This window comes from Phascolarctos cinereus, unplaced genomic scaffold, assembly GCF_003287225.1.
Source record: "Phascolarctos cinereus isolate Bilbo 61053 unplaced genomic scaffold, phaCin_HiC Scaffold_5;HRSCAF=322, whole genome shotgun sequence".
NCBI classification, from domain to species: domain Eukaryota; kingdom Metazoa; phylum Chordata; class Mammalia; order Diprotodontia; family Phascolarctidae; genus Phascolarctos; species Phascolarctos cinereus.
In genome coordinates, this window is record NW_027555958.1 from 10,039,567 (window position 1) to 10,053,595 (window position 14,029).

At 39.3% G+C, this 14,029-nt stretch overlaps 1 protein-coding gene and 1 pseudogene across 2 annotated transcripts in view; both read right to left on the minus strand.

Annotated features, from left to right (window-relative positions):
* Positions 1-3,588: 3,588 nt before the first annotated feature.
* LOC110198056 (ras-related protein R-Ras2 pseudogene) lies at positions 3,589-10,432 on the minus strand (annotated as a pseudogene).
* Positions 6,545-14,029, minus strand: part of LOC110198114 (uncharacterized) — a 28,144-nt gene continuing 20,659 nt past the window's right edge. For both annotated transcript variants that reach the window (XM_020972281.2, XM_020972284.2), the window contains one exon: positions 6,545-13,335. In XM_020972281.2, coding sequence (XP_020827940.1) covers positions 11,561-13,335 — 1,775 coding nt within the window. In that variant the 3' untranslated portion in view covers positions 6,545-11,560. The remainder of the gene's footprint in view (positions 13,336-14,029) is intronic.

The window sequence follows — 14,029 nt, forward strand, 5'->3', positions numbered from 1 at the left end:
ATGCTGTGTGCTTCATGCTTCAATGCTGTGTGTGTGTGTTGCCCCAGGACCTGCTTTCCTGATCGGGGAGTCTTTGGAAAGAATCAACATTTCATGAGGGCTCCCACTATACTCACATCACTTCCTGCTCAACTCTCTGGAGCGCACCAGCTCACCAGCAACCTCGCCCCTTAAGAGGTTACCTCGCCATACTCCCTTCTGTCCGGCTCCCCTTTATGTTTTATCTTCCCAAATGAAAGTGTAAGTTCCTTTCTCACACTTAGCATAGTGCCTGGCAAAGAGTAATCATTTAATAAATGCTGTATTTGTCTTTATCTGAATGTATTAAAAAGCATTTTAAAAGTTAAATTTTTTTAATTATCAAGCATTTATGTTTTTCTTTCCCACCTCTCCCCCTGCTGAAAAAGAAATCAGGAAAGCCCTCATATCAAAGAAGCATAATCCAACAAAATAAATTCCCATTCGGGCAATGTTCAAAAATGTGCATCTTATTCTTCACATTAGGCCATCAAACTTCCTTTGTTTAAGCTGTTCCACATTGTGCGATGACTAATATTGATAGACTTAACCCTTCTCAGCAATACAAGGATCTAAGACATCTCCAAAGGCCTCGTAATGGAAAATGCTATCCACATCCAAAGAAAGAACTAGGGAGTTTGAATGCAGATCAAAGCAGAAGATTTGCTATTTTTTTTTCTGCTGTTGTATTTTGTTTCCTCTTTCTGGTGGTTCCTCCTATGGGTTCTAATTCTTACATCACTAATGTGAAAATGTTTAATAGGAGTGTATATGTAGAGCCTATATCAGATTGCGCATCGTCTTGAGCGAGGTGGGGAGGGACAGGGTGAAAAATTTAAAACTCAAAAGCTTATGGCAGTGATTATTGACAAATCAAAATAAATTAATAAAAAAGCGAAGGAAAAAAAGGAAAATAGATAGCTGTCATAGTGTAAACTGGTCCTGCTCACTTTGCTCTGCGTTGTTCCATAGTCTTCCCAGGTTTCTCTGAAATAGCCTTATAATTTCTTGCAGCACATTAGTATCCCATTACATTCACATACCATAATCTGTTCAACCATTCCCCAAAAGGTGAGCATCCCTAGTTTCCAATTCTTTGCCACCACAAAAAGTCTCAATAAACATGAACAAAGGTTATTGAGCACATATAAAAGTCAGGCAGTCCCTGCCTTCAAGAAACTTACATTCTATCATGGGAGATGAACACACGCAGGGTAATGAGGCCAGGGAAGGGACTGTAAGCTTCAGAAGTCGCAGGAGCGCTGAAGTGATCCATGATGTTGTTGCTTCATAGTTGCTTGATTACAGTAACTAGAGCATGAAGTGGAAGGCGGAAGTGGGGAGGGCACTGTGCGGTGGCAGAGCAGATGGCAGGCTGGCCAGGACTGTTGGCTCATAATGCCCTATTATTCCCCGCTTTTCCCTGCCTCAAACAGCCCCCTTGACTAGACCCTCAAAAACCACACTGCCAGTCACTGGGGCTATAACCATCTTGACTGGTGAGTGAATGCCAAATCAGCTAGTCCATCAAATCCAGCCAGCCCAGCCCCCAGGTCATTTTCCACATCCCATTTAGCCAATGGCCACCATGCCACTCTCTCATTTGTGGAGGAGGACACGGGTGAACTGATTCGTGCAAGGTCATACAAAGGTTTTCTGTCTGTTGGTTATGGTGCTGTCAGATCTGTGTGGATAAAGAGAGAGGCCCTGCCTCTTCCCTCTCCTGGCATGAATCCATCTGGAAACTAGCCTCCATTTCTGTGTCAGTGGGCAGTGCCACTCACTCCTTGGTGCCTGAAAGCAATGACAGAGTAGCCAATCTGCTCCCTCTCCTTCAACTTGAGCTACACTTCCCAAGAACAGCTGGAGACAGCTTCTGATCAAAGTCTAACTCTTTCCACATCTGTTCTTTTCCATCTGCTATAAATACTGGTGGGAAAATAGCATGTGTCCAGAATTCCCTTAATTTAGAGAAGCTCCTTGTGCATGAACCTTTCCATACCATAGCTTGTAAAGTGAACAGGAATAAAGTTTCCTTACTGATTTAGTTCTCAGATTTTGAGCAGTGAGTGTTTTAATTACAACAGATTGAAGTTAAAATTTTAATTTAAATTTTCACTCAAAGAAATCCTTTCCATTTGCCTGATTTCTCTGAGTAAACTTCAGCTTTTTTGTAATTCTTACCAAATGTTACCTTAAAAAACCCTGTCATTTCTCAGAAAGTTAAAATCTTTTCCACATATGGAATTTCATTTAAAGCTACCAGTTTTCTATCTAGGTAAGTCAGAATAGCCAAGGCCACAGAAACAATTTCCACATGGAGCTCACTCTCTTTTTCTTTCTGTCTTTCAATCTGTTTGCACTCACAGGGATCTGGCCTCCCCAGATAATTCTGCATTTCAGTCCATCCTCCTTCATCCTGAGGAGATGGGCAGAATACCCTTATTCCCGGCTGCAACTTCCAAGTTCAACTTTTGCCACGGTCACTCAGCAAACTGCTCTGAAGTTCATGCCATCTCAATTTATCATCCAATCCAGGCCACAGTGGCTATTGTTTACTGGTCCCAAGTTAATTCTGTGCCAGTATGCCTCCTCTCCCCAATCCGTACTCCTATTCTAGGAGACATCAAGGCCCATGTTACTGAGGCCTTGGACATTTTAACATCCTGGTTCCTCAAACTTCTCAAATCCCATGAATGATTTCTCTACTCCGTGTCAGCCATGCATAGGGTATCTGACCAATACCCTAAAGTGATCTTCCGTGGCTAAAAAAATCTGCCAATCCTCTGACAATAACATCCCAATATTCCTATTCTCCCCATGGCTGACTTTTCCCTCTTGCCCAGGAAGCTGTTGGGAAAACCTCATTATCCTGCAAGATCCCATCAGCTTCCTCATTACCCTCCACCCCGCTGACTGAAGGATGGAGCTCCCAAACTTCCCATTTAAGGAGGGAGCTCAGCTCAGCACATCTCATTTCTTTTCTGGCTGCACTACTTTGGGATAAGTCTGACTTCACCATGCCCCTTCATTGGGCACTTTGCCCCATTTCCCCCGCAACCCTCCTAACTTTTCAGTTTTTTGTGTATTTTCCTCTATTATATTGTAAGGTCCTTGAGGGCAGTGACAGTCTTACTTCTTTCATATTTGTATCCCCTGTACTTAGCACAGAGCCTGGCGCATAGTAGGAGCTTAGTAAAGGTTTACTGGCTTAGTAAATGTTGACTATGACCTTGAATCCTTCTCTTTCTCAGTATATTTTTTAGGTCATTAATGCTGTTTTCCTTTTCCTAATTTAAAACATATGATTAACCAGTTCAATTTCACACTGTTCTTTACTCTCAAGTTTCTTGTCCCTGTCCTATTGCCACACAACGCTTGCTAAATCTTAACCCTGAATTACTTCTACCATCTACCTCCTCCATTTTTGCATGCTGCTAAACAAAGCTAGAGAAAATCATGGAACCAAACTGACTGCATCCAAGGCAGATGTATGTTATCTAATCTTAATTGGTCATCAGTTCTGCAATACTTTTATTTCTCCCTAGTGGATTTTCTATCCTACACATACAGCCATTCCAAACCTTCTCTTTAACAACACCCCTCACCTCCCCAAACATCTCAGCTGGAAACCTTGCTCTCATATTTTGCTGATAAAAAACATGAGTTCCCTCTTCATTTCATAGGATCCTAGATTGAGCGAAAAGGAACTACAGTAGACAGCCGAACCCAACATCCTCAGTGAGACACTCAAATAAGACACTGAAGTGTAGAGACCCTGCACTACACCACACTGTCCTTCCAAACCCCTCAACATCACCCTTCATTATCTTTCTTTCCTCCAATTTCTGAAGCATCTGTCCTTTAGCCCCTCTACATGTCTACTTGATCCCTTCTTTTCCAGCAAACCCACTCTACTCCTCAATCTACTGGTTCCTTCCATACTGACTTCAAAATGGCCAAGTCTTACCCAACCTAAATACCCAGTAAATCCTGTCATGTCTTCAAGCTATCATGCTGCGTCTCTCCTCTTTTTCAGTTAAACTTCCACAAGATGTATATATGCCTTATCTCCATTTCCTCTCCTTTCACTCATTTCTCAAGACTTTGCAATCTGACTTCTCATCTTCTGACTTCTCCACCAAAACTGCTCTCTTTAAGGTTATGAATTATCTTTTAAAAAGGTTTTACTTAAACATCAAAAAAGAGCATTTCCAGATACACAACAGAGCACAAAAGGATTCTAATATGAAAGTATGAATCTCCATTTCCTAACACTTGCTTTTTCAAATGTATATTACAAATCCTACATTTTCTTTTCAAAACTGTCCTGCTTGTCTGCGCTTCCTTCTCTTCACTTTTATTTTTCCCGCCTTGTCATAAGAGATCTTTAATTCTAGCACCTGAAGCTCTACAAGGGTACATACTTTATCAGCTTCATGGGACTGTTGCACACATTTGGTTGAGTGGCAACTATGCGACAACACAGCATCTCCAAATGAGGGAACTTTGCTTAAACACAAGCCATAAGATTTTTTTAAAAGTCGGAAATCATCCACAGTAAGAGTCTGTTCAGAGCTGTGCAGTTTAATGCTTAATGTAAACAATCAGTCTCTCCTAAGGGCTACTGACAGCAACTTTGAGATCTACGTCCCGGGTTTCATATTCTGTGACAGTATCTTGGCCAGCAATATCAGTGGTCATAATTGGGCCCCACTAAAGCCCAGAAGAATAAGTTTTACCATAGTTTATGCAAATTTCACATGCATTTTTTTTTGTTAGAAATAAACTGGGAAAATGAAATACTCACTTTTTGTTTTGTTTTGTTTTTGCTAGGCAATGGGGTTAAGTGACTTGCCCAGGGTCACACAGCTAGTAAGTGTTATGTGTCCGAGGCCAGATTTAAACTCAGGTCCTCCTAAATCTAGGGCTGGTGCTCTATCCACTGTGCCCCCTAGCTGCCCCTAAATATTCACTTTTTGCACATACATGTTATGCTACAAAAATGTACCAGCTAACAAATATATGAAAATGACAAGAAAACTGATAAAAGGATAAAGCAAATACACTAATCATCTCTAACTTTGCAAAGATTAATTATTTTTTAGTTTTTTTTTTTTAATTTCTTACCCAGAAATACAAAAAAAGAAATTGTTGTTTGACCTGAGGGAGCTTCCTAAGAAACTGAAATATTTCTGTCCAGAATGAGTGCAGGTATTTGGTCACAGAAAACACTATCATTAACCATAAAGCAACAATGAGAAGAGCAATAAAATCTCTATAATTATTCTGGATACATGGGAGAAAATACAATATAAGGTTAGGTGTTTTTAGCCCCTGGAAACCAGAAGCTACAGTAATCCATGAGGTCTAAGATACATCATTTTTGCTAAATCATTTCAGTGGGTTTAAAGCTAGCTGAAGTTGAAATAAAAATTTTAATTTCTTTGGTAAAAAGCTCCTTCACATCCCTCCACTACAAACAAAATACAAATAAGAACTCACCACAAAATTCCCCAAGTTTTGATTTAGGATGATAATAGGCAAGATGACTTCAGAAGTAAAAATTAATCATTTTATATATGGTTTTAACTTGGATGAAAATTTGATCCCCTAGGGTAAAATATCCCCATTATAAGTCCTTAAAGTATGTGTGTTGTAGGCATACACATCTAGCTTTTAAAAATAATAATTGGATGGTCTTAGAGAAACAACCTTAGTGTTTTCTTTACATCTGTCCTGACACATCTGTAATGTTATCTCCAAGGCCAGGATTTAGCCCTCTTCTTGGACGTCTAGTTAGCCACTAATAATAACACTAATAATGTGTGTAAGGCCAGAGAGGTATCCAACAGGAGAACGTAAATTAGGAAGGAAGGAAAGGAACAAAAGAGGGCCTTTTTCTGGAAGTCAGTAGCTAAGATAAATGAAATTCCTAGAAATAACACAATGTCTTTTCTCATCTTTCTCTTCCTTTACTGGCTCTAAGGAAGAATAGCATTTCTTCTTGAAGTTTCTTAACACCCCATACAATTTCATGGAAAGGTTGGTCTAAGTTCATCCTAACTTTTGCAGATACCTCCATGTATGTCTTTGTTTGCTTTGCAGTTTGCTATCTTCTTTGATTGTTAAGATCTGCTTTATCATGAACTGGAATGACTGGAAACTCATCATGGTCTTTTACTCTGAGGATCTGCTTATGCATTTTATAGATTTCTTCAGAGTCCTTGATAAGTGACTGAAAAGACCAGCAAGAAATCCTCTCCAATCCTCACATCTTATATTCTCATCATCCTACACTCTTATTTGCCCTTTTGTGCCAAGAATATCAACCCCCTTCCCTAAAATCTGTCACAGTTTGGTGTATGAATCTTCAATTGTTAGATCATAATCCATAAGATAGGACTGGCTGAACTGGATAGTGAATGTTGATTTGCTGACACTGCTTCCAATGTCCACCACTACTTGGTACTTCTGTCCAGTCAGGACACCACGGTCTTGGGGTATTGCAACGATTTGGGCCAGTCCAGCTCATGCTTAGGCCCTGGTCCTCCAACCAGGGGTGGAGCTAGAAGTTATTCTCTTGCAACAGCAAGTAGACTCAAGCTTACTCCTGTTACAAATGGTCTGTGAAATTTAAAACATTTTAAAATAGGGCCCTATATATCGTTTGGCATTACTAATTCTAATCCACTCCCTTGATCGCTCCCATTAAAAAGCATGAGGAAGAAAAAAAACTTCATAGCAAATAAGCATAGTCAAGCAAACTGCATGTTAAATATCCAAATATTCATCTCCAAAATGTCTCTGTGGTTTGTGCCCATCCCTTCTCTGTGAGAAAGTAGGTAACATGCTTCATCATAGAGCCTCTTGAGACAAGGTAGTGATTGCACTGATCTGAGTGCATGAGTTTTTCCAAGTTGTTTTCTTTGCAATGTTGCTGTCCTTGTAGAAATTGTTCTCCTGGGCTCGCTTCCTTCACTTGGTGTAATTTATTGTGATGCCATAATATTCCATTCTTCATATATTACACCTTGTTCAGCCATCCCCCAATTGACTAAGGCACTCTTCTAGGTCCTAGTTCCTTTCTCTCCCCATTTTAATTTTAGGATGAGGAAATCTGTTTTGTTTGTATGTTCCTTCCATGATATTATCTTCCTCTATCTTAGCTCCCTCCCCCGCATCCCTGTTGAGTTTGGTTAATTTATACACCAAACTGCCTGTGTGTTAAACTCTCCTTTGCCCATTATATATAAGAATAATATTCTTTTTACCCTCCCTTCTCTTTCTCTTCTCCAAACGCTGAAAATGGCAGTCCACTCCAAGTCTCTCCATTTAACTCCTTCAATACTCTTTGAAGAAATTAAGGTTTTTAAGGGATATGTGTTTCTCCCCATGACCCCCAACAGAATGTTGGTACTACGTAATTATACAGCTTATTGCTACTACTCAAATAAATTTACCTTCAAGGTTATTCTGTAATCTATTTGCATTTCAAAGTTCCTACTAAAATCTTGTCTTTTATCAGAAACATTTGGAAGTCCTTTGTTCCATGAAAGGTCCATTTCCCCAAGCCCTGGTAAGATCATACTCCACATTGCAGGGTAACTCTGAGTTGCCTTTCGAAATATCGTATTCCAAGATCTCCTCTTGTTTTCAGTAGAAGCCAATGGATTTTAGATGAACTGCTAACTGTAGTTCCTTGGTACTTGGAACAACTTCTTTCTGTATGCTGGGGATATTTTTTTTTTCCTGTGTGGGATAGAGGCATTTTGTCTCTAAGATTCCTCGAGCTTTTCCCTTCAGGAGGTGGTGATTAGTAGATTCCAGCTTTACTTAATCCTCTGGATCTAATATAGTCTCCAGACCTTTTTTTCTTTATAGTTTTCTGGGAATTCAATGACATTTATCTCTACTTCGTATGTTTTCCTTATCAGTCCTTTTTGATAAGATACATTCCCCCCCCACCTTTTCATTCTTTTGACTCTGTTCTAACATTTCTTGCTGCCTTATAGAGTCAATGATTTGTGTTTGAGGTAATCTATTTTTCTAGAGACTTTCTTAAATGAAGCTTAGGGAACAGTTTTAAACTATGTTATTCCTAGTTCTTTCCTCCAAAGGTTTTACTTAATTCTTTATCTTTCACTTTATTTCTTCTAGGTATTTGTGTAGTACTTGTGGAACATGCTTTGACTCTCTGCTAGCAGTCTTACAGAGTTGCTCATTTGGAGAATGTATCTACAAAAATTTCTGACACAGGTCGATATCATCTTATATTTACCCATCTCTCTAGCTTTATTTCCTAAATTAGGCCTCTGTGCCAGGGCCAGGCTCAGGCCCCTGGTGAGGCTTTGGGTTCAGTGGTTGGCTCTGCTTTGGTCCCACTTTGGGTCACCTGGGCTTTTAAATTGACTTCCACCTCCCAGGGTTAGGCCCCCTAGATTCTTTGAGATTCAGAGACCTGGGTCTTCTGGCCCCTCTCCAACACCTCAAGAAGAGTGCTGGACCGGAATCCCTGGAGCAGGGCTATTCTATCCTGAGAACAGCTGCACTAAAGTGGTCCCTACTTGTTCCCACTCCTGGGGCTTCTAATGCCCCCCGCCTTGGGGCCTTCTTGGAAGAGCTCTCTGCTCTTGCTGCCTCCATACACAGACACTTGTAGACTAAACACGACCCTGCCCAGATCTGGTTGTGCTAGGAGGCTGTCCTGTGCTGGAACCAGACCTCCAGCGACCCTCTTTCCTACTGTCCTCAGGTTTCTGGTTAGCCTCCAAAGCATTCAGAAATCATTTATGGTAGTTTCTCATGTTATTTATAGATTATTCCATGTGCTATCGTCTTCAGGGCTTTGTTGGAGTAGGTATGTGGGAAATGAATGGTCTGACTACAATGGAGGTAGCTATTTTGGACAATATCAAAGCCTTAAATTTCCCAATTAGTTTCTTTGCAGATTCCTTGGGCTTTTCCATGGAAACCATGATGACATCAGCAGATGAAGTATAGTTTTGTCTCCTCTTTGCCTGTCTTTATAAAGCCTTCATTTCCCCCCCCCCTTGCTATTGTAGTAACTCTAAAAACATGCTGTAAAATATCAAGGAAAGAGGCAGCTTTCTTTTCCTTCTCTATTTCTTGAGGAAACTTACACTATTCCCCCACTGCATATAATGCTAGCTTTTGTACCAATGCTTTTCTCCATATTAAAGTTCTTTCTATGCCTTTGCTTTGTAGGATTTTTAGCATGTGTGTTGTACTTTGGCAAAAGCCTTTCCACTATCTATTGGGTTAATTGTGTGGTTTTAGATGGTTTTTTTTAATGTAATTGTTCTAATTGTTTTCATAATGTTAGACCACCTTTGAATCCCTGGTATTAATCCAATTAAATCACAGCTAATGATTGGATAGAGGGGGCAAGTTTTCATTTTGAATGCTACGAAATTATAGTGAACAAGTTTAGCCCAAAGAAGGTATATATACCTTTGAAATATAGATACTTCTTGAAAGACTTGAGGGTACTGAGTGTGGAATACTGCATCTAATTTTTTTTTCATTTTTTCTATTATGTTGCTTAGTTTTTTTGAACTTTCCCCCCTCTTTAGTATTTGTTACAAGGAGTAACTCTCTGGGAGGGAGAGGAATACAATAGGAAACGCAGGTGATGTAAAAACAAAAGATATCAATGAAAAAATTAATAGAAGTTGGTAGAATTCTTAAAGAGACATTTGAATAAGATACATCTGAGAGTCCAGTCTTTACTAGATGAGCGAACCCTACTTACATTAGAAAGGAACGTCAAAAAAGTAAAAGAACAGAAAAAAGGGAAGAGAGCATTTAGGGTGACAGACAAATAATAGAAGCTATCAAAGAAGTACTAAAAGTACACTCCCAACAGAAAGTACTGTCAAATGAGATGCCCACCTGGGGGAGAGAGTCAGGGGAAGGTAAGCAGTAGAGTCAAATACAAGATAGAACAGACCAACTCTGCAGTGACATTTGGTATGGCAGACTACCATTAGGACCTCTTCCAAGAATAAGACTCCAATCTCTACAAACAAGGAGACATTCCATTCCACATCTACAGTGTTCACACTTGCCAGCCCAATCTTTGGGGTCCAACAACAGTGAGGATGACAGTCCCTTTTTATACAGAAGTGCTCCGAATATGTTAGCTTTTGGTATCTCACTGAGTCATCTACACTGGCCATGTACTCTCCTGCTAAACCAATTTTTTCCACCTGGAATAGCATTCTCTGGGCAAGATCTCAAGAAATGATAATCCACTTTGCCTTAGAACACTTGCCCTGAGGGTGAGCTGTCCTAATTGCTAAGTGAGTACAAACTCCACTAGCCTTCTATATCTAGTTGGCCCCAGACCATGATATGTTTAACATCTTATTCAGCCACTCACCCTACCCATTTTGCCATGCCAAACAAGGCAACAAGCTTTCTCTTGCATATGAGTTTTCTTTGGAGAATAAAGTTTGCCCTCTGCTGAACCCTTTCCCCACATTTATTGCATTCCAAGGGTTTCTCTTAGCATAAATTTCCCAATGATACTCTTGGCTGAAGGATTTCTTAGTTTCCATTTAGGTTTCTTTTAATTATGAACTCAAACATGAAAAATAAAAGAAAAATTTACAAAGGAAAAAGAATTTACATGAATATGTAAACTATTATGTACACTTTAAATGAATATTAACTTTAACAGGATAGTAACAAATCTATCCTTGTCAGAATTCATTATGCATAATTCTGTGGTTTGTTTTAGAAACTTTTTTTTTGCATCAGTATCGACCCATACCCTCCCCCACAACATTTCTCATGCAAGGTAAAAGCTCTCTGTTGTAATAAATATGATTAAGCAAAATAAATTAACACTCATCATGTCTGAAAACTTCTGAATCTTCAGTCCAAGAGTCAGCAAATTTTGGCCCTTGGAAGGCCCATCACCTGCTTCTGTACAGGTCCAGCTAAGAATGGTTTATACATTTAAAAAGACAATAAAACTTTATAATGTAAAAACTATTCTTGGGTTTCAGGCCATAAAAAATAGGCAGTATGCCCTGCTGAGCCCAAAGCCCTGCAGCAAGTCCATCATTTCTCTGCTAAGAGGTGTGAAGAATGTTTCAATATTTCTCTTCTGTAGTCATGACTGATCACTACATTGATTTCTGAAGTTGTTAAAGGTAATTTTCCTTCACATTTTAATAGTTGTTATATAAATTGTTCTCCTGGTACTAAAGTATTCTCTACATTCAAAGGATTTCTCCTTATAGTATGTCCTTTGAGGTCTACTTAATAAGATTTTCATTCCAGCTAAAGCCTTTCCCATATTAATTTTTCAACAGTGAATTCTGATACACAGTGTGTCTACTTTCAATGAAGTCTTCCCCACATTTATTGCAAAAGGTTATGATACCTAATTAGGTTTGCCCTCCACCTATCCTTCGCTACATTCATCACATTCAATGGGTTTCTTTCCAGTGTGAGTTCTCTGGTGACTTTTAAGAATGTTGTCACTAAAGGTCTTCACTTATGTCTATATTCAAATGATCTCACTCTTGTATGAATGAATTCTCTGATGGCTTTTAAGAACATTACTTGAACTGAAGGCTCTCCCACATTCATTGCATTCAAAAGGTTTATCTCCTGTATGAGTTCTCTGATGGCTTTTGAGACCATTACTTGAACTGAAGGCCCTCCTACATTCATTGCATTCAAAAGGTTTCTCACCGGTATGAATTCTCTGATGGCTTTTGAGAACATTACTTGAACTGAAGGCTTTCCCACATTCATTACATTCAAATGGTTTCTCTCCAGTATGAGTTCTCTGATGCCTTTTGAGCCCTTGGCTCTCACTGAAGGCTTTCCCACATATATTACACAGAAAGGGTTTCAGTCCAGTATGAATTCTCTCATGGGCAATAAGTTGTTCTCGCCGGCTGAAGACTTTCCCACATTCATTACATTCAAAAGGCTTCTCTCCTGTATGAGTTCTTTGATGTCTATTAATGGATGCCCTCTCACTGAAGGTTTTCCCACATTCATTACATTCAAAGGGCTTCAATCCACTATGAATTTTCTGATGTCTAATAAGGCTTCCTTTCCGGCTAAAGCCTTTCCCACATTCACTGCATTCAAAGGGTCTTTCTCCAATACGAGTTCTATGATGTGTGACGTGTATACTCTCACTGAAACTTTTCCCACATTCATTACATTCAAAAGGTTTCACTCCTGTATGAATTCTCTGATGTCTAATAAGATTTTCCTTCCGACTAAAGCATTTCCCACATTCATTACAAACAAAAGGTTTCTCTCCAGTATGAGTTCTCTGATGTATAACAAGGCTTGACCTCCACTGAAAGCCTATCCCACATGCATTACATTCAAAAGGTTTCACTCTAGAATGTATTTTCTGATGGCTTTTGAGAACATTTCTGTCACTGAAGGCATTCCCACATACATTACATTCAAAGGGTTTAACTGCTATGTGAGTTTTCTGATGAATTTTGAGAACACTTTTCAAACTAAAGGCTTTTCCACATTCATTACATTCAAAAGGTTTTTCTCCAGTATGAGTTCTCTGATGTCTATTAAAGGACCCTCTCTGACAGAAGGCTCTCCCACATTCATTACACTGAAAGGGTTTCTCTCCAGTATGTGTCCTCTTATGCATAATAAGATGCCCTTTCCAACTGAAAGCCTTCCCACATTCATTACATTCAAATGGTTTCTCCCCAGTATGAGTTCTCTGATGGCCTTTGAGTACTTGGCTCTCTCTGAAGGCTTTCCCACATACATTACACAGAAAGGGTTTCACTCCAGTATGAGTTCTCTCATGAGTAATGAGTTGTTCCCTCCTGCTGAAGACTTTCCCACATTCATTACATTCAAAGGGTTTCTCTCCAGTATGTGTTCTTTGATGTCTAGTAACAGATGCTCTCTCACTGAAAGTTTTTCCACATTCATTACATTCAAAGGGTTTCACCCCAGTATGAGTTCTCTGATGTCTAATGAGGTTTGACCTCCAGTTGAAGTCTATCCCACATTCATCACATTCAAAGGATTTTTTTCTAGTCTCAATTTTCTTCTTTTTAATCAAGCTTCCTCTGTTGATAAAAGTTTTCCCATAGTTATTACATTCAAGTTTCTCTCCAATATGAATTTTCTGATGTCCAATAACATTTGATCTTCTTCCATACGGTTTTCCATATTCATTGTGTTCATGTAACTTTTCTCCAGCATGTATTCTATAAAATTTAATTAGATCTGAGTGGTAACTGAAGTGCTTCTTCAACTTGTACTTAGAAAGGTTCTTACCTAAGGAGAATGTATTACATGTAAGTAGGTCTGAAAAATCCCTGAAACTCTTTCCAAGTGTCTTATATTTTTGGAGACTTTTCTCCATAGTCCCTCTCCATAAAGGAACAAAGACTGACTCGAGGAGTAAACTCTTCCCCAAGGCATGACATCGAGGCACACTCACTTCACTAAAAATAGTTCTCTGAGACACTGTTACTTGTTTAGCTTGCCTCTCCTGGCCAACCCTCCATTTCTCTAAATTAAGGTCACATTCCACAGCTTCTGTCTCTGTAGACTGCCAAGAACTAGCCTGTGTTAGCCTCATCTTGGCTGATGCTCTTGTGAAAATGTCCTGCATGAGACTTGGGTCTTTGGTTTCAAACCTAGTCTCCTGACTAACAGAATCTGAAAGATAATTTTTAAAAGTTACCAGCAATTATTACCTGTGATGAGAGAAAGGAATCTTTAGTGCAAGTTCTAGTTTCTAACTATTCCATCAAGGAGAATAAGGCATCATTTGGGTCAAGTAGAACCAACATTGTTTACGGGAATTGAAAACAAAGACAAATGAAGCGAAAGCAGAACATCTAGCTGACCTGGATGTGATGAATTACATTCCTTGGAACTGAAGATATTTCCAGGTGTCATTAAAAACAACATTCAATGAAACACAGAATTATCTTCTGTAGGATAGAATAGTGGAAAAACAACA